This window comes from Numida meleagris, chromosome 6, assembly GCF_002078875.1.
Source record: "Numida meleagris isolate 19003 breed g44 Domestic line chromosome 6, NumMel1.0, whole genome shotgun sequence".
NCBI classification, from domain to species: domain Eukaryota; kingdom Metazoa; phylum Chordata; class Aves; order Galliformes; family Numididae; genus Numida; species Numida meleagris.
This window is the reverse complement of record NC_034414.1, coordinates 11,327,000-11,347,771: the sequence shown is the minus strand read 5'-3', so window position 1 is coordinate 11,347,771 and position 20,772 is coordinate 11,327,000. Positions and strand designations below refer to the sequence as shown.

Sequence of the window (20,772 nt, the reverse complement as noted above, 5' to 3'; positions counted from 1 at the left end):
GCGAAGGAAGAGAATGAATAGGAATAATGGATAAAATTATTCTTTTAGAATTTTTTTTCAGTATGTGCACACCAGAACGTATATGGAAAACTGAAGTCTTGTAACTCTGCCTATAAACACAGAATGTATTTGTATTTTCACAAATTCAAGTTAGTTTGTTTGCCCATACATATTAGGCTGTAATAAATCCGAGAGCACATTAGCCAGCAAGTACATAAATAATCACTGCAACAGACTTTGTTACTGTGACATTCATTATGATAATTCATTGGCTGCCCACTTGTGTTACACCTTAAGGCCTTTTGCAAAGGTATTTGGTGCAGTGTTATAAGAAGTAGAGGCCATTTTCACTCTAACAATGAGCAGACACTGCTGTAGGGTAATATAAGTGTTTTAAAATCAGGATGTTACATCCACTGTGGAGAGGTTAGGCCTGTAAAAAAAAGGGAAGGAAACAAATGATGCTGTTAAATGGAAGTCATGAACATATCTTAAGCCACCTGTGTTCTAGAGATAAAAATAATTTTTTGCAGCGTATTGTTATTTATATTCTTTCTAAATCAAAGACTTTTCGTAAACGTTACTCCTACTTCTTGTGGCTGTATTTGATCGACATTATTTCAGATAAACCCAAATAAAGCCAAACAGTTCTGTTATTTAGCATAAGTGTTTGAGTTAAGTTCATGTTGCATACTTGTTGGTTCTCAAATAGCAGGTTACTATTGTCTGTGTCGTGGCACATGTGGAAATGAGAGTCTTTCCCTCTTTTGCACAGCACTTGCTTGCACATCTCTAAAACTCACTTTATTTTTCTTTTTTAACATTTTTCTTAGAACAAACTGAGAAAATGCTACTGAGACATCCCAATTTAATCAAAAGATAATTATAAAATTCACTATTTTAGCAGGTAGCATCTACACAAATACACTGCAAAACCAAATAAAACATGCACTTCTAGCATAACTGCTTAATCTGATAATTTGCAGGGATCTTGTTGTCATCAGCAAAAGCATTGATTTTTTTTTTTTTTTTACAACGAAGAGTTGCTTTTATGTGTATGTACATTTTTTTTTTAGTGTACACACCTTTCCTTCCTTCTTCTCTTCCTCCTTCTCCTTTTGTGGGGGGAGCGGTCCCAGAACACAGATGCTGAGCTCTGGAAGGTGTTTTTCTGGTGATGGCATCTGGCTTCTTGGCAGACTCTACAGGCGGTAGCTGCCTCCAAGTTGCCCCTGGGTTTGTCACATGGTTAAGTTGCTGATGAGTTACTTTGGCTGTCTCGTGTTTCTGGATGCCATTTTCTGTTAACCTACCTCTCACTCTAAGGAACTGCATCAAAAGGCATCTTCAAACAAAGACAGCCAGTGATCTTTTTATATGCAGAATCCAATAACCCTTTTTTTTTTTTTAACCTTAGTGCTGAAATAGATTCCTCAACTGCCCTGTTAGTTTCTGAACATATCTGATGTAGAAAACATCTAATTTATTTTTTTAAGACATTTATTTAAAAAATAGTAAGGAATATGTACAATTAGCGTTACTATAGAAATGATTCTTGCAAATAAGTTAAGCTGTGTGTGATTTTTTTTTAATTAAGATAATTATGGTTTTGCACTGCTTTTTGAAGATATTCCTGGCCTAGACTGCTGGAGGATGTACTAGTGATACTGGGCTCAGATCAGCAGAGAACATTTATTTCCGTAGTTATTATCTATGATATCCAAAACATTGGTTTAGCACTAATCCATTCTTCAAACAGAAGAAAACTTTTTCAGAGACTCTGTTTCCTTTTGCCTGTTTGACATCAAGCTTATTTTAAGTACTTTTGCAAGCATAATTGAAAAAAGAAAGGAAAAAAAGCGTCCCACTACAGGTGGGATTTTTTGTTTTGGGTAGCTTCTTTTCAGAAATGAGTGTTCAAAATAGTAAAGATGTTGCTGATTTTGCTGAACTTGTAAGACCCTTAGTGATTAGATGGTTCTAAGCATTACTATTGCATGTTATAAACTTGGAAAGAAAAATCTAGAATTACAGCTTTGCAGCTCTATGTACTAAATATACTGTGGAAAAAAAAGAACTGCATTACCTCTTGTAGTGCAGGATTTCAACAGCACTTGCAGTCACTCCTTAGAGTTTTTCATCTTTGGAAACCAAATTACTCATTGTCTAAATAGCTGAACTTTCATCTCTATAAATAAGATATTTCAGCTTTGCACAATTCATTTAAAATGCTGACAAATAAGAATTCCCACTTGATTCTCAGTAGTTTTATTGTTCAGCGTCACTTACTGTAGCAAATGTATTTGTTGAGATGTAACACAGGACTTGCATTTTTAGTAATAGAAGACTTTAGACTTAATCAGTGTCCATAATGTTTAGCATCTTTTTCTGAGGGCAAAAAAAAGCCTAGCACCTTTGGAGAAATCTTGTACAAATATGGAAAAAGGACTGTCTTTTCATTTTGGTCATAAATCTTTTAGTAAAAGAAAATAAAAGGATTTCTAGAACCAATCCCTTCTTCCTCCTTGGGTCAATCTACCTTCCACTGCATTGTTTCTCTTTAGGACATTTTCCAAGTATATCCATTGCAATTCACTGTGCTAGGTCAGCCCTCATCACCTGCTCTTTGATTATACATTACACTGAGTATTTCATTCACTTTCTTTCTTATCTCTGTACTTCTCATATTTGTTATAGTTTCTTCAGAACTGTACTGCAAAGAAAGACATATGAATTATCACTCCACCACTGTGACTGAATTTTCCCTCACCAGTGCATTCATTTGAAATGTCGAATCCTTGCCTTTTCATTCTTGTACATACAAGTGCAACTGCTGTGCTCATTTCTTTCCTGGGCTTACCTACCTAAAGAAAGTGCCTCTCTCTTATGTGCAGTTAATCGCTTTCTCTTTATTGAAATATCTTCTTTTTCCACAAGGCCTGCCATTGACAAGCCACTGGTAAGAAGATTATGATTATCATAATTCTGTGTTAGGTGGTAAAACAGCCTGTCACAAAGTTAACAAGTTGTTGTCAGTGTAAATCTCCCTTAACTGTGTTGATTTAAGGCCCATTCTATTTTCCTCACCATGTGTTATATCTGTAACATTCAATTCTCAAAAATTCTTCACCTTTATTCATTCGTTTAGACACAGAGGCTACAGCCCATGAGGTAAGTACCAGTGTTTCTGTTTTAAAAATAACATTTAGCGCATAGAAAGCTCATTTGCTTTGTTCTCACTGTCATTCAGCAGAGCTGGTGTGGGATGAACATTACTGGCCCATGTGCAGGCAAAAAGTTGTACCAGAAAGGGACCTGAGATATTGAAAGCATTTTGATTATTGAAAGCTAGTTGAAAAAAATGGTTGATGAACTATTGAAAAAAAATTGCAGAAACCTGAGAGAAGGATGTTTAGGCCTAAGGCTTTTGTCTTCTGGCAAGACATGAGTGAACATTGACGGTAAAGGCAATTATTCATGTGTATCGTGAAAATATCTCACAAAAATGTGTTGTGAAACTTAGATGATAAGAGAGGTTTTAACATTTTGATAAGTCAAGATGTGCTATTATTAGTTCACAGTTTTGTCTGACAAATTTTAGATTGTGGATGATTTTTTTTTAGAAATAGTGTAGCAGAAATAATTCATCAAATGCCATAGGCAATTTCTAAAGCAGGGAATGTTTCCCCACTTTCTCTACCCCACCCTTCTTCCTATTATTATATTCCTTACTTATTCTTCTTGAATTGTAGCTCTAAGCTATAACAAGGGTTTGGCATGAATTTTGCTGTTTCCAGGGTACAAAAAAATCAGTATATACTTGTGCTGTGCTGTTTGCATGCTGAGTACAGTGCTCTCACACTCAACTGTTCTTTTTCTTTTGGTAGAGGGACATCATTCCAACTCACAGTGACCTCCGATTTTCATAAATTCTCCTCTAATTTTTAGTTGGTTAGGACTGGAATAGAGTTTTGGTAACAAGAGCTTAGGTTGATAAGCTTTTAATTGCCCAAGCGTGACATTTCACTTGCCACTGCCTTAAGAGAAGCTTGCAGCTTTTCAAAGTCCTACTCTTCTGTGTCAGATCATGATATGACAAAAAAATGTGGTTCTCTAAGGTGTAAAATTACATCCTTGCTCATGTTCCTTAAACAAGCTGATTTGCAAAATTGTTATCTATGCAGCAGCACTCAGTAACCCAAAATCAACCCTACTTGTCTTTGAATGCTAAGAACTGGATTGTAAGAATCTAACTTAGTGACCTTTTAAAAAAAATAAATACATCAAGCTATATATATTTTAAGGCTTCTTAAAACAATCATGAATACTTGATGGTTTTGAATATCTAATTAGTAATCAGGAGCCTTCTGAGTCAGTGGTTGGCATGAGGGTTATATAAAACTGTTCTCTTTATGTGCTAGAGATATCGTGAAAAGAATATATGCTTCAGTGTTTGAGGTAGGTTAATTTTTTTTAGACACTACTCAATAGCTGGTGGGTTTGAATTTCAATGGAAAAAAATTCCATTGAAGATTTTCCTTTTCAGCATTAAAAACCAACAATCAGCATTCATTCACTGTTTGTTTTTTTTTTTTTTCTCCTTAATCTTGCAAATACAAGCTTCACAACCTTCCCATCTCAATGTGAGGTCCTAGATTTCATGTCACAACAGTGGTATTTGCAAAAATATCCATTTTCGCTCTGCAACACTGAGGTTTTCCAGGTTGGCTACCTCCCCATACAAACTGGTATTTAACAGAAGTTATACAACCTTCCAGTACTCATGCTGTTTTGCTAGCTCTAGTGTGAATTCTTGCAAGGTTTACACTCATCTATGGAATAATTTTACTTTAAAGTCAAAGCAAACCAGAAAGACAAGTACTGTTACTTATTTTTACATTTGCTTTTATTGTATAAAATGAATTTATAGAAATGCCAGGCTAAACTCAATCCTGTTACTTTGGAGTAACGCAGTAATTTTATATATATATAAATATATACATATATAAAATTCTTTGTTATGTTTATTTTCTACCTCCATTTAGGACTATTTCATCCCTGCTATTTGCTGTACAGCCAATAAATACCCCAGGATACTGGGAGGAGAGTGATGGATAACTAATTTCATTGTGCTTTTCATGTTTACGTTTCCTTAACCATGGCAGTCGTCTTGGTTGCTCGTCCTGCCCAGATGCAAAGTACCAAGCCCTGGGCGACCCGTGCACCAAACGTCCCTCTCTGCCTTGATCTCAGAGTGTTTGCTCAGCACCCAGCTGCACAAGTGCAGCCAGTGCTTGATGGGACAGACACCCGGTACTTGTTCCCTGGTGGGCTACTGGCTCAGTTTTCCACAAGCACCAGGCCTGTGCCAGGCGCCGGCAGCAGGTTGCAGGGCAACCTGTGTGAGACAGGGCGAGGGCTGCGCCTAACTGGTTCCGTCTGGTTCTGACCGGTTCCAGCGGTCACCGTGGAACACAGCCAAGCCCCCCAAGTGTAGTGCCACAGGGAAAATGTGTTTCAGGAAATGAAAATGGAAAAAATGGAAAAATCCTGCATGGCAGTGAGGAGTGAGAAGCACCCTGGAAGCACCCAGGCCCGGAGTGGAAGGGAGGGCTACAAGAGCTGGGAGTAGGCCACAAAGAGGAGCTAAGGAGGAGCGTCTTGGAAATGAGGTTTAGTTTTTCTCTGTGTTTCTCATCACCTGACTCCATTGTCACTGCCACTGAATTAAATAATTTTTCCCTAAGTTGAGTCTGTTTTCCTAGTGAGGGCAAGTGGTAAATGACCTCCCTCTCCTTGTCTGTGACAATCAACTTCTTATTTTCTCCCCATTCTTGGGGAGGAGGGTGAGGGTGAGGGCAGCTGGCGGGCTCGTGCAAACAGTGCATCCTGGTCAGCAACCTTGGATTTAGCCGCAGGTTGTGCCATTTGTTTATAGGCCTCTGCCAAAGGGGTTTGTCCCCAGCAGAAGGGGGACAAAAGCAACTGCCGTACACACTGCATTTCCATTTTTCAGAACTGGGGAAAAAAAGTATCTTACCCAAAATATCAAAACACTGGTGGTTTCAAAATATTTATCTGTGATCCTTTTGAAGCCTGCACATGATATTGAAAAGGGCTGGCAGGAAACAAACAAACACACAAACAAACAACAACTTCCATTTGTCACCCAGAGCTGTGACTGTGCCCCTCCTTCACACGGTTGTCTCGCCACTGAGTCACTGAGCTTACAGTATTGTGTAACTTTCATTTCTGTGGAGGCTTGTTACATTAGAAAAATGGTTCCAAAGAAAGCAACAATTATGACATAAGCACATCTGGCTCTTGCAAATTATTCTTTATTAAGCTTTCATTTAATTACATGTGCTGAAAGGTCTGCTTTTGATTACTGTAATTTTTTTTATTTGTCCATCTGAATGATAGTAATGTTGGAAATTACATACAAACCACCTGGCTTTTTTTCTCACTAATAAGGCAAAGTTTATATAGATTTATGTGTGGAAGAGGGATTAGGATCTTCCCTGTTTACGTTAGAAGAATTATTGCTGATGCTAATTCGAGGTGAGGGTTTAAGTTTGGTCACTGGGAAAAAAATAAACCTACCTGGTTTTGATCAGTAAACGCTTTAGTTTGGCGGAATAGTTTAATGCACAGGTATTTTATTATGTTTCAGTTAAACTTTTTGAAAAGATGGATGCATATTCCATGAGGATATTTCTGTCTGTTTACCACTATTTACAGGGAATTTTTAAGGTCTACATTCCTGTTAGCATTTATAGAATTTAAAAATAACAATCACTGTACCCTGAGACTGAGACACACCCTGTTGCCTGCTTTAGCTTTCATTGATATCTGGAGAAGCAGTAGCATTGCCTTTTGGTAGCAAAGGCTTCCCATGTGAGCTCCCAGCAGAGGTTCCGTAGTTGGCATTCTGTGGAAGGCCCGAAACATTGACTGTTTCTGATGGGGGTTGATGCTTCTTTATCAAAACTAGTCTTACAATATTGCCAATTTTTTTTGCATACTTGGGCATGGTACAACACTTTGCTCTTTACCATCACTAAGGGAGACAGTAGTTACTAAAAGAGGGAAAAAGAAATCAGCTAAAAGTCAAATTTAAGAAGGTATCAGTGTGTGGGAGTTTGCTAGTCTTTTTTTTTTCCTTTTTTTTGATAATAATGAGAAGGGAAAAAGTAAAAGTAAGAAAGTACTGAAAAAAATCTCTCATTCCTTCAAGAGAAGAAACAGCAGGGCAATAAAAATTGCATACATTTACAGCTTTTCTTTTAGGAATTTTGAAGGAATATATTGTATATCTTCTTGTCTTCCAGCAACTGTATGCAGCTCAGCTGGCAAGCATGCAAGTTTCTCCTGGAGCCAAAATGCCATCTACTCCACAGCCACCAAATACAGCAGGGCCACTCTCACCCACTGGGATGAAAAATGAGAAGAGAGGGACCAGCCCGGTAACTCAAGTTAAGGTATTTCTTAATAGGAAAGAAGTTGGTGTCTGAAAATGGCAGTGAACCTAAATGATCTATTTAATTGTTTTACAGCTGGAAGTGGAAGCACATGAAAGCTCTACAAAATTAAAATAAAACGTTCAAGCTTAGTACTGCATTATCAGTACAGAGAAGGGCAGAGAACGTATTCAGTTCATACTTCCAAAAATATCAGATATCTCTCTTCCTACCTTAGACAGCACAACTGATTCAACAGTAAAATGAGATATTTTCAAGCTTTCAGTTCATAATCTAGTAATGTGCATAAATGACAACCATTTCATGAGTTGTTTCAGGTCAAACATTTAAGCATGTTAAAATACGGTGCTAGTTTATTTTGTTAAGAAAAGAGAGACTGTAGATCTAAGTATTTTACAAATCTCTTGCTGTATTTCTTCCACAATTTTGGAAAAAGCTTCACATAAAAAGAAAATGTAAGTCAGGACTCCAGGTAAAATATTGTATCACTTCAGATTGCTTTGACTTTTGCTGATTTTACCCAGCTGCTGACAATAAGGCTGCTCCTCGTTGGTTTTGTGCCACTGCTGGGTGCTTGTGCCTGCTTATTCTCACTTGCTTGGAACCAGGCAGCTACAACATGGCAATTGCCAGCAGTGTGAAATGAACATTGTGCACTCCTTGAAATCTGTGGTGTAGCTAATATAGTTGGGAGGAACAGACTGGCTCTTGTTGCTACATTGTCCTACGGCTGTTCTGATTTTCATGACACCAAATACACTGGAAAAAAATGCACTTCAACTTGAGAAAAACAATAAAGGATAAAAAAACAACAACCATAACCCACAAACAAAAAGCACATTCAAATGTTTTATCAGTTTGAATGATAGTGGTACAAATGCAGATCTATTAAAACAGATCTAAATAAGGCATATATTGTCTTTGTGTGGAGAGGGTATGCGTTTTATGCTAGCTGCTAAAATGTTACAGGCACATAGTCCTTTAGCTTCAAATCAGCCTGGGGAGATTTTACTTGCTTGAAGTGACAGTTTCTTTTTTTATTTTTTTGACATGAGAGTAAAATATCATTCGTTTTTTCATTATCATCAATCATTGTGGTAAAGTGTGGATGAGTAGATATTTCTGCCCGAGCTGATAAATTTCCGTGACACTTTTTTGCTAGGCTGAGAGTACTAATAAATAAAAACTATTCCATTATGGCCAGATCTAACATTTATTTAGCAAAGCATTCACTTTACTTAACTGTAGACGTGTATTAGTCTAATATTTTACCTCTTGTGATCCAATGCCAGGCTTGAGAGCAGTCAGTGAAATTTACCACGTATGCGGAGTTTGTTATGGTCAATACAGAAGCCACCGAAAGCAAAGCCCAACTGTTTCAGCAAAGTTGCCATAGTATAGTGACACCAGCACCAGTGATTTATGATACTGAGAATATACTACCGACTACTTTAATGCAAAAAAGTAATTTCATAAGTGAATGAGCCAAGTGGATCTACACCAAACCAAACCTTTACTATATGAGTCAAATTTTCCCTGGTTAAATTTAAGCACATATCTCCTTGAACCAAGGCCAATATCATTCCAGCTTTGTGGCCAGCTGAGTCCTATTACACACTTGACCACATGCAAATTCTTGGGGGTTTCCCTACATAATTTAACTTGAATGGACTGAAATATACCTTAATAAAAAAAGAAGTCTCTTTCTTCTTATTTTATTAAACCCACTATTGCATTGAAAATATTAAAAATAAACTAGTAATAATTAATATGGACAAATGCCAATAGTTAATGAAAAACATTAGTTGTTAGTATAATATATACATATATATATATATATATATAAAAACCCAATGAACTGGTACCTGTATGTTGTCTTTGCAATTTTTTACCTATATAGAACATGACAGTTTTGATGGTCATGCATTGCTTAACAAATCCTCCATGTATTCTCTGTATTTAAACAGTTGTTTGTATACAGTATATGCATTATTTATAGAGCTAATGGGATTCTTTACAGTATTCAGATCTTACAAAAAAGAATGATGGGTTTTTCAAGTCAGTGACCAGAATGATTTCCAGCTTTTCGGTTGCCTCACAGAAAAGAGAATGCTGCCTATGAAGTACAAACAAATGGCTTCTGGCAGTGTTCAGACTTTTTTCCCCTGCTTTTTTTCAAGCAGTAGTAGGCAGAAAATTATTTGGAAATTGAACATGGTCACACAGGTTTCTATGTGTACATGCTTGCAGGCCCTAGTCCAGTAAGCTTCATAGTCTGAAAGGAGCTCTGAACTTTCACAGAAACTTATTGAAGCCAGTTTGTTTTTGTGCAATGAAACAGCTTGCACATAACATGACCACAAAGCATGAGATTGTACCATGTCTCTTATACCTTTTGTGTTTCTGCTTTCACTTGGACTCTGAACAGGTGTGGGCATTTGAGTGCACTGCAAGGTCAGGAAGAATAAAAATGTCATGCAGTTTTATAGAAATAGTTTAAAACCAGAGGTATGATGGCATTGTAAATACCTGTTAGTTACGTTTCCCTTTTTAATACTTTGTACATGATCAGATATACTTTGCTAAATCACCACTTGACAGTTAGAAGAATGGAAAAGATTAGATCATGTAGTGTGTTACTGTATTCTGACACTTAGTTTTAAGCTTTGAAATGATCGGTGTTGTGTTGTAATATATGGATGATATTCTCTTATATCCATCACGATTCTACTGTGGGCATATTTTAAATGAGAGATCTGTCTTTCTAAGCTCTTTAATTACAGAAAATCACTATCTCACAATTTTCCTAATGCTCTGTTTTGCTTAACATATTAAGCAAAAGGAACAAACCTAAATAGGAATAAGGTTACGATGAATCTACTCCAGTTAAAGAAATTAATAGTGTAACGGGTCTTCTTCCAAAAGTAAAGATTTTTCTCAGATAGACTTATCTCATCTCGCATGGCACTGAAACAAGATGTATGCCAAAGACAGAATTTCTTCCATAACTGCCTATGAAAAGTATAAGAAAATATGAGTACCGATACTACTTTTGCATATCCTTCAAAAAAACATTCCTTTTCTTTATGCAAATGAACATATAGATAGACTAAAGGTTGAATGCAGCAGAAATAACTACAGAATACGGAAACAATTACAAAAGTATAGAACAATCAAGAAGCAGAATTGCTTAATGTGAAAAAAAAATCCTGATTTTACACAAATCTGTCAAAAATACATGACATATTTGAATAAAAAAAGAAAGATAGCCAAAATTAAATTTTAGAAAATATATAAAATATCTTTAAAATGCATAAACTATACATTTATTGCCATAGTAAGTCAAGGAATTTGAATTCACTGAAATTCTTTTATTGTGAGGGAACAGCATAGATTATTTTACCACTCTAAATAAGATGCATTGAATGTATAAGATAGCAGCAGCATTAAATATGGGCCAAAGAACTGTCGGGGGTTTCCAAATGATTCTTGCATGGAAGTATGTTTGATTGCTTAGTTTCTAATACATATAAAAATAAGCTACATAACTTAATTTTATAGTGCCAGGAACTTTTCAAACAGAACCAATGCAAACGCATTACTGAGCTGCTGGAAATTTTAAATAATTCTTTGTAAATGCCCTAGGTTAATTTAGATCTCTGAAAACACATTAGGAAATTAAGCTGTAATGTGAGCTAATTCAAATTTTAATTTGGCAAAAAGAACGATCCAGCCGCATAGTTAATGTAAATAGAAGTATAACACAGAAATTAATGAGATTTCCTTTCACTGAATCTTAAAGGAGGCAGATAATTAGCTTCTTTTGTTATTATTGCAGGAGAATGTGGTATTGTCTTCGAGATGTAAAGTAACGCTTGCTTGCAAAACGATGTATTCATTTGTCTTTTCCTAATAGTTACTTACATTAAACTCTTGTAGGATGAAGCAGCCCAGCCACTGAATCTTTCAGCCCGACCCAAGACAGCTGAACCAGTCAAATCCCCAACATCTCCAACACAGAACCTCTTCCCAGCTAGCAAAAGCAGTCCAGTGACAGTGACGAACAAGAGCGGTATCCCCAGCCCCCTTGGTGGATCTCTGGGAAGAGGATCCTCTTTAGGTAACTAATCTGTCCTTGGGAAAGAAGAAAACTGGCAAGTTCTGTGTGTGAAATGTCAGCATGAATACACTCACATCTGAATTAAATAGATACTTGGATCTACATTTCTGTTTAAAATGGAGAGAAGATATACAGGAAAGATTTTCAAATAATGTTTGAATGGTGAGGATTTACAAGAGTAACTGAGATGATACAGCAGTGAACATATATTAACATATATAATAATAATATAATAATATTAACATATTAACATATACATAAAAATATATACACAGAAGTAAATAAATGTGCATATATGAAATGCATTTAAAAGATTTCTATCAATATCTTCTCCACAGACATCAAATGGAAGCATACATGCAAAGTTAACTCTTAAATTTTGGCCTCTGGATTAAAGAAGCAAAAAGTAGCTTTTCGTGCATGTAGAGCCTGCTTAGAAACTAGGTGCACAGAAATGATGTTTCATGTGTTTATTTCAGTCCAGTGCTACAATGTACAATACTTAAAAAAAGTAAGTTTTCAGTCACTTTGTTGAACCAGGGCCAAGGACCATTCAGTGTCTCAATGGGGTAGAATAAACCAGAAGTCAGGCAAGAAGGCAAATCCAAATGTGGTTTTCAGCAGTTTAGCCTAAGTGTACCATTAGTTTCACCCAAAATATGAAATTTTTGGACCCATATTCAAGCTTCTTTAATTAAGAAGTAAAGCGTATTAAGTAATGAAACAAAATTAATCTGAAACCTGTGTATGAAGACTCCCTTAAGCAGTCAAGAAACTGCATCAAGAACTGTAAAATTTCGATTATCAGTCCTAAAGTTCAAATAGTAAATTTTAACTGTGACTAAATACTACAAACCACTTACTCACAATCTACAGCTCAAGTGTACTTGTAAAATATATAGAAACACTTGTGAAAAACGAACAGGTATTTTAAATAAATGCCTTGGATATATAAAAATTATGATTTGTTCAATTCTGAAAACACTTGGGAGCCTCATGATCTCTGAAAGATCAAGTTTCTGCAGCTAGCTAGCTAGCTATTCTACCTGTTAATGTAATTCCAGCTACCACTACACTATCTAATATTAGAAAGTAGCATACCAGTTTGAACTCAAAGATCATTCAAGAGAGGTGGATACAGAAGGTATTCCTAAGGTGTGAATGTTTTTAATGTAAGCCACAAAAACATTTCCCCTTGCTCCTGAAAAAGCCATTGAAACATTGTCAAAAATTCTCATTATGCTAATGTTAAGGTGATAATATGCTCTATCTGCCAAAGTAACTGTAGGTGCTCTTTCAGAACCGATGTCTGTCTGACATAGAGTTTCATGCCCAAATCAGATTTTTTTTGTCTTCTTTGTTCATTTTGATGTTATCAATACTTTAAAAGCTTCCCACTTAAGCTTCGGATAAACGTTGTGTTAAACATGTAAGTTTGAACACTGAGTCCATGGTTTTACTCAGATACCTCTGGATCAGGCTATGGCAAGACTTCAGTGGTTGTATTTATAACAAAACGAAAGAAGAGAACAGGGTTATCGATGAATTCTATAGATTAATTCAGCCTTCAGACAAACATCAACTGGCAACCCTCCTCCTTTTGCAGGGGTTGCAGTTTTAATAGGATGAGAACTGAATGATTACGCTGAATTCTAATTTGGATGATTACCTAAATAAAGTGTGTTCTCTGTTAATAGATATCCTTTCCAGTCTTAATTCACCTGCCCTGTTTGGGGACCAGGACACAGTAATGAAAGCCATTCAGGAGGCTCGGAAGATGAGAGAGCAGATCCAACGAGAGCAGCAGCAGCAACAACAGCCACATGGTGTTGATGGAAAATTGCCCTCCATGAATAACATGGGTCTAAACAACTGCAGAAATGAAAAGGTAATGTCTCCTATTGCCACACAGTGTGTCATTCATTCTCTTCTCTGCAAATGGCTTCTTATTTTTGTACAAAATCTTTTTTTACAGCTGTTAGCCATTTCTGATTCACATTAAGTACAGCTTGTCGCCTCACATTGCTATATTACAAACTTCTCTATGTGTACGTGACAGCATTCAAAAAAACATTCCTATGCACAACATGTGATTAATGTGTAAGCATGCATACAACAATGTGGAAAATGAACTGGTTGAAGCTACCATTGTTTGTGGTCACTAGATTTTGAATTGTGCTTTTGAGAATGAGTGGATTTTATAAGTATGACAGAAAGGCCAGTTACGTACTACCATGGTGGAGTATTGCAGTGCTGTTGAATATACTTGAGTGTATTTGAATCTGTGACTCGCATTCAACGAAGTATTTAAGTTCAAGTAAGTGCTTTTGACTCTTGATTTCAATGGGACATTAGAGATCAAAGTTCTTTGTTGAATTTTGGCGGTACTTTCCAGATAGTAAAGTGAAGTGGGGTACTATAATAAAATAGAGAAGGTGGTGAGGGAGCATAGCCAGCATCAGACTGAGAAGGACAACATTCAGTGCACCAAATCGCGATGTGAGATCATAGCACAAAGATGAGGGACAGTTTCCATCACACACACTTTAAGGATTATTTTGAGGACAAAAACTCACTTGGAAAATTCTTTGCATCTGTGCTGTCTTTCTCTGTAGCCTTTCCAAGCTGTACAAGATCTGCTTCAGGAGCGGGTCTCTGTGTGTATAACAGAGACAGTAAACACTGAATCAAGTAATTGGCTGAACTGTAGAGCTGACTTCCTGGTGAACGCTGCTACTCTGTTTGCTTCTCTAGAGGTGGCTTATGCTGCAAAAAAAAAAAAAAAAAAAAAAAAGAAAAAAAGAAAAAAAGAAAAGAAATAATAATTTATTTTTTTTTCCAGCATAGAATTTTTACACCACTGACACAAAATCAATTATACACCACAATACTTAATCTACATTTCAGTTAACTAGAAACAGTTAACTGGTAACAACGGTAATCATAATAGCATTGGGCAAATAGGAACTGTTATGATTTAACTTGGTGATGAACAAAAAGAAAACTTGCCCATTCACTTGCCTATATAAAGCAAATAGCATTTCAAGGTATATGCTGGGAAAAAAAAAGAAATAAAAAAACAGATAACTTTTCAATTTCTATAATTCATTACTGAAAATTCAGTGATATTCATGTTTTAGAGGGTAGGTTCTTTATATTTTGAGGGGTAAAGGAAGAGATTGTATTATTCTCGAAAGAGTAAGGAATTTTTAGTCTAGGCTGAGGATAAGATACAGCAGAATATTAACTATATCTTAAACTGTGAATTTGATGATTACATGATCTTTTCTCAACTCACAGGGGAATACTCAGTGAGTAGGCAGGTTGTAGGAAGGTGTGGAAAAGAAAGGGAAGGAAATGTTGCAAATAGAACTGTCAAAGAATGATACATAACTTTTCATCTACATTTTATATTTTATGTTTTTGCTTGATTCTTGGTTCTTTACAGTACTTAAAACAAGAGAAAGGTTAGATGTCTATTGAAAAGATTTGTTAAACTAATACTACACAAGTAAAAGTACTTTACAAGACAAATTCAAAGGCTCATTTAACAACTCATTTGATACAGATTGGTAGCATGAAAAGCAGAGAAGTTAATAACTGACCCAGCAGGCCATATTCAGACAAAACTCTCAATGTAGAATCGGTGTTTGTCCCTAACTGACACATAGAGTACTGAAGTTAAAGTTATAAAATAAATGTCACACCTATAATTAGTATTAAGAGGTATAAAATATGCTTATTTTAAAATGTATTTTATGAGTTTCAGTTTCTTGACATTTAAAAATATCTAACACAGTACAAGGGTTATTGAAAGAATTCTTAACATTTGATTTGACTTTGAAAAGTAAGTATAAAAATGGCATCCACTTTCTTATCAGTGACTGCTCCCTGAGTCTTTTCAGTACCATGTTTACTTCTTGTATTGTACAAAGTAACATTTATTTTGTCTTTCACTTTTTGAGGAAAAGGATGTGTTTTGGTGAATAAGGTGAAATGTCTTTTTTGTTGCACAGATTACTGACAATGCACAATTCCTGATACACGAGTAGGAACAATGCAGATTCAGGTACAGGTTGCAGGCTGAGGTCATACATCAAGTAGTGAGAGGAAAAAAAAATTATTTACAAATTTAGCAGAGTGAATTGGAAATATAAACAACACAGTTCTGAAATGCTGTCTTTTTTTTGAAGAGTTCTCATGGTAACACTTGTAACTGTTTAATTCTGACAATACAAGAGCATCAAGGAAATCTGTTGTTAAATCTCTCAGTGCCTTTATGCAGTCCTGCTAGATTTTTTTTACCTTAGCATGTACTATGGAATGAATTGTCAAGGCAAGAAAAAGTTGCAGTATGTACTTTGGTTTTAGCTTTGGTATGCTAGTCTGTTATCCTTGCTCTGAAGATGCAAGAAAAGACAAAACTTACAAAAGGATGGGATATAAACCAGGCTTTTAAAATTAAGATATATCCTGACGCTCTTACTTAAGGAAAAAAAAGAAGAATTGAGTCAGACTCATGTATTCTGAGGGAATATATTTATGCTTTGTAGCATGTATAAATTACATTAAGAACAGAAGCATTCTTTGCATAAATAGAATTCTAGAATGCTCTTCCCAGCCCCCCTCCCCCTCTTTTACCCTCTGCCCTTTCAATTTTTACCTTATGATGTATTTCTTTTACTCTAAAAATTATGAGTAGGATGATCAAAATGAGGGGAGGGAATGACAGATCACTTCAATAAAGAAATACAATTTTGAAATAATTGTATGCAAAGAACACAGTGTGTAGTTTCTGTCATAATCCCAGTGAAGCTTTGATAACATAGTTGCAAGTCTGGATTGGTTTCTTTTGAAGAATGGGGACGCTACGTTTTCAGGACCAAATTTTCAGAAATTGGCTTCAGGTAATTAGACATGTATAAATGAGTAGTTAGAAGCTGGCACCAGGAAAAGATGACAAATTAATTGCCTGCAGATGGTTTAAAAAAGCTATTGAGTCTTGGTCAGTTACTGGTCTTCAAGTTCAGATAGCTGGTAATGGTTTGTTGTGCAAATGATTGCGCTTACAAAATGATGTACATAGCTTCAAAGCCTGGGCCTAGGCTTTTTTGAAAACATGCCATTTAATTCTCAGAAAACTTGGTATTTGGTTAGAGACACAGAATTGAAAATTGCCTGTGTTCATATTCTGCCGTTCCAACAAAATCTCCTACAAAGCTTTAAAAGTGCTCACAGATACTCACTCATCAGAAAGTATAAAACAAAAATGTGCAGCTCTCTGGCACAGTCAAACTTTACCATTTGCTAAAGCATTAAGGTTAGGATACACTTCAGAGATGATACTATTCTGAGAACGTCTACAGTTACAGAGTTATTTCAATTTATGTACACGAGGCAAAAAGTCACCAGAGCAGAGCTGATTTTTTCTGCCTTACCTGATGCACGTCAGGTGCAGGTTGACTGAGGAAAGGGGAGAAGCAACTGTGTCAGTGGCTTCACAGAGTAAAGAGAAATAACGGGGAAGGGGAGGAAATGAAGAAAATCCAGAAAATAGGCTACACCACTCTTTCCACTTGACATGACAGAAGTAAAATTGTCAGAAAATTGTCTTTGTTCAGTGGATGTGACTTTTTTCCATGTTTACCTTCAACAAAAATGAATGCATTAAAATACTAAAAAAGAATTTGCATTCTAGAGCTATTATTATCCTATTATTTTGGAGGAGTATGATTTCCTAGAAGATCTGATTTGATTTAAAGCTTTAACTGAACTGGAAAATGCTATGTAATCTGTAAGATAACTGATAATGTATGTATTAAGCATGAAAACACTGACAAAAACACTTCAAAAATCTTTGTAGAAAAAAATATACACAGCTACACAGTAATCTTTGTTGGAGAAAAATATATTGTCAGGATAGAACATATACCCATTAAATATTCTCATGGCTGGACATGGGCAATCTGATTTCCAGAAGTCCTTTCCAAGCTAAACCATTCTGTGATTCTGTGAAACAGTGACAACATATCTGCTAGACCCACAGATATCCCCACCTTCCCATTTTCTTACCCGTAAGATTCATTGAGATTTGAGAGGAAGCAGAATTTAGTATGATATTTTTATGTTCATATTCCATTCCCACCCTTTTGTAGATTTTCAGACAACTGTTTATTTGCAATAGGAAACTGGAGTTAGTCCTCAAAATAAATGATGTGAGTCACCACCTACTTCCTGGGAATTATCATACTTTAGTACCTCTTACAATGAGCCTTTTATTCCTTTCTTATTTCTAAATCAAAGTTTTAAAATTCGAATCCACATAATTTATCCTAAGATAGACCACAGTTTGTATAAAAAATGTGAAAATTCTTAAAAATGTATATTATTTACCCATGGAGAAGTTACAGTCTATTGATCAAATCCATGTTTAGGCATTTGGATTTGAGTTGATAAGCCATAACGACCCCTTTGGAGGTGATACAGTCTGCTGTATTTAGGGACTGTTAAATATGTGGATTACTGACACAATAGAGTGTAACAGCTCCTCTGGAGATGTTACGCTTCATCATGTATATGAAGCTACTGCACATGCGTGCAAAGTTTGCCTAATAAAAACACTTCAGGAAGTCTTTGTAGAAAAAGCTACTAGTTTTATATGTATAATCTTCTTTTGCCTGCAGCCTGGCAATGACTCCATTACTGTTGTATTTTTTTCAAAATACAAGGAGTACTGGATTTATGTTGGTGACTTTTTTTTTTCTACCGGCCTTTTTCTCTCCATACATTCAGCATTACAGACAGAGTACAGGCAGAGGCAGGAGACACAGGACCTTTTCTGCAAGTGCAGTGTGTTTCTCAGAGAATCACTAAGAGAAGCACCTTGTTTCCATCATTCTTGTTGTTAGTCATTTCTGAAATACGTTTTTTAAAAAGAGTGCACATGTAAGCAATGAGATTTTCAGAACATTCTATGTTCAATTATCTTTTCTCCTTTTACCAACCGCGCTGATAACCACCCTTACATATAAAACGTGAATAAATTGGTCATAAGGGCCTTGTGGATTTTTATAAATCTTTATGAATGAGTGGTTTAGATTTGCAAGGACTGATCTATTACCATTTGCTATAAGAAAAGCTTTTTTTCTTCCCCTTTGGTTTCTTATTTGCAGGTTCTAAATAAGAAGTCAATGCTTATATTTCATTGTACTTGAAGACATAACAGAAGCTGTAAGCATTTTCAGTTGGACCCTTGCTTCTGTTGGTTAAATCTTAATTCTACTTATAACTAGAGGGCAAATACCTCGTAGTTAGGCCAAAAAAATGAACAACGATATCAATAGAAAATGACTAGCTTTGCAAAGTTGTTATTTTTTTTATGGTATAGTCTGAAGAGACATTGTACCAAGTACCGTTCTCACCACAACTTAAGGGAGGTCCCACCCCCTCTACCTTACACTTAGGAATAATTCAGTGTAAGTTTAAATATATATTTTTAAATTCTATAATTAAAAATGTGAAACTGTATAGAGAAAAAAGAATGCAACTGATTTGTTTAACTCTGAGGGAGCGTATTCCGTTTGTCTAATGAAGAATCTGGTTTTGACAGAGACACCGCAACTGGGAAGCTAGTTTTCCTGAATACAGCATCCTGTTCTGTCAACAAAGCTTTACCTGGGGAGTTTCTGAGATGCAGAAGGATGCATTGCACACATTGCCCTTCACAGTCCCATCATTTTACAACAGATAAATGACTTGTGTGACCTAGATGCCCCAGAATAGGGAAAACTTTCAAATACAAATAGCAGCAGTCCTTGTCATTCTTAAAAATGTCCTTCATACACTACTACTGCAAATTTGGCCAATTTAATAATCGTCTTGTGGCTGTAAATGATGCGTGTAAGCAAAGTTTTTTCTTATACTGAGTGTTCAAAGTTAACTTCCTAAAGCTGTATTTGAGCACTGGTATTTTAGAATTAAAAAAAACCCTTTTTTTCCCCAATTTTTCCAAAATATTTTGAAACTGCAATAACTTTGCAGTTTCCTATTGAGGCTGAACACTTTCCCTAGCTACATGAAAAATCTGCTTTTATTTTATATTAGCTGTAATGCTTCCTTAATAATTTTGAAAGAAAACTAGTTTCTCCGGTAAAAATTTTCTGAAATAGGTGCAGTGTAGGAGCCTACTCACTCTGAAGATTTTCCCCATGTCAGACAAGCAAGTTCATTAAAATCTATGTATTACCATCTATTTTTAGTGAAACTCAGTAGTTTTGTATCCTTCTCCAGCACTATTTATGATTGCTTGGGTAATTCAGAATTTCAGCTGATGTAATACTGCCCCCTTTTATTAGAACTAGAAAACATGTTGGACTTCAAATATTTAGCTTTGTAGCTGGAGACAATCTGTTTGTTGATGCTGTTGCTTCCAATATTTGAAACTGAATGACAAGATAAAGAATGAAAGTAATATATCAAGGAAGGAGAGGAAAAAAATTATCGATGCCAAGCAACATTTTGCTGGGTGTATTGTCTGTTTTATGACTGGGCTTCATAGGCAGCCTGTCGTACCGGGGAAATCCGTGCTCTGTTTCTGAGAAGATCAGGATGTTGGTGGGTTTTGCTCTTATATGAATTTCATTATCGTATGTGCTTGCACTGCTTTTCTAAATCGGTGTATTTCTAAGATAACAACAGGACACGGTGTGCCTTGTCTTTTTCTGTTTTTAAAAATTATTTATTCTAGGGCCTGATCAGGAATTAAACACACTGTTGAAGAGCTGGGTGATTTTTAAATCCCTCAGACATGGAGAAGTGTGTCAGTGAATTTATCTTTACAATTAGAACTTCAAGATGTAATTTGAAATGAAATTCAAAACGGCGCTTTGTGGAAAAAACTCTAACCCCTGCGTCTCCAACCATATTTTTTAAAGAGAAATGTTTCCATTAAAAACAAATAAGGAAAAGAAATCTTCTGATCTAACCCTGAAGCCTGTGCTATATCACTAGTTTTCACAGATATCACAGGAAATAAAATCAGGCTTAGAAATTTTCCCAGTGTTTAAAGAAATGTTTTATCTGATTTCTCTGTATTTAGTGAAGAAGGTGATGGAATTTGTAACTTCAGATGCACAGAGGGGTCAAATACAGCCCTAACACTGGTACTCAGAT

The 20,772-nt window shown here is 35.8% G+C and overlaps 1 protein-coding gene across 11 annotated transcripts in view; it reads left to right on the top strand.

The window, feature by feature from the left end:
• The window catches only part of SOX6 (SRY-box 6), a 410,347-nt gene that overhangs the window by 336,827 nt on the left and 52,748 nt on the right, over positions 1-20,772 (top strand). For all 11 annotated transcript variants that reach the window (XM_021401613.1, XM_021401611.1, XM_021401609.1 and 8 more), the window contains 3 exons: positions 7,332-7,481; positions 11,421-11,601; positions 13,299-13,489. In XM_021401613.1, the coding sequence (XP_021257288.1) occupies positions 7,332-7,481; positions 11,421-11,601; positions 13,299-13,489 (522 nt within the window). The remainder of the gene's footprint in view (positions 1-7,331; positions 7,482-11,420; positions 11,602-13,298; positions 13,490-20,772) is intronic.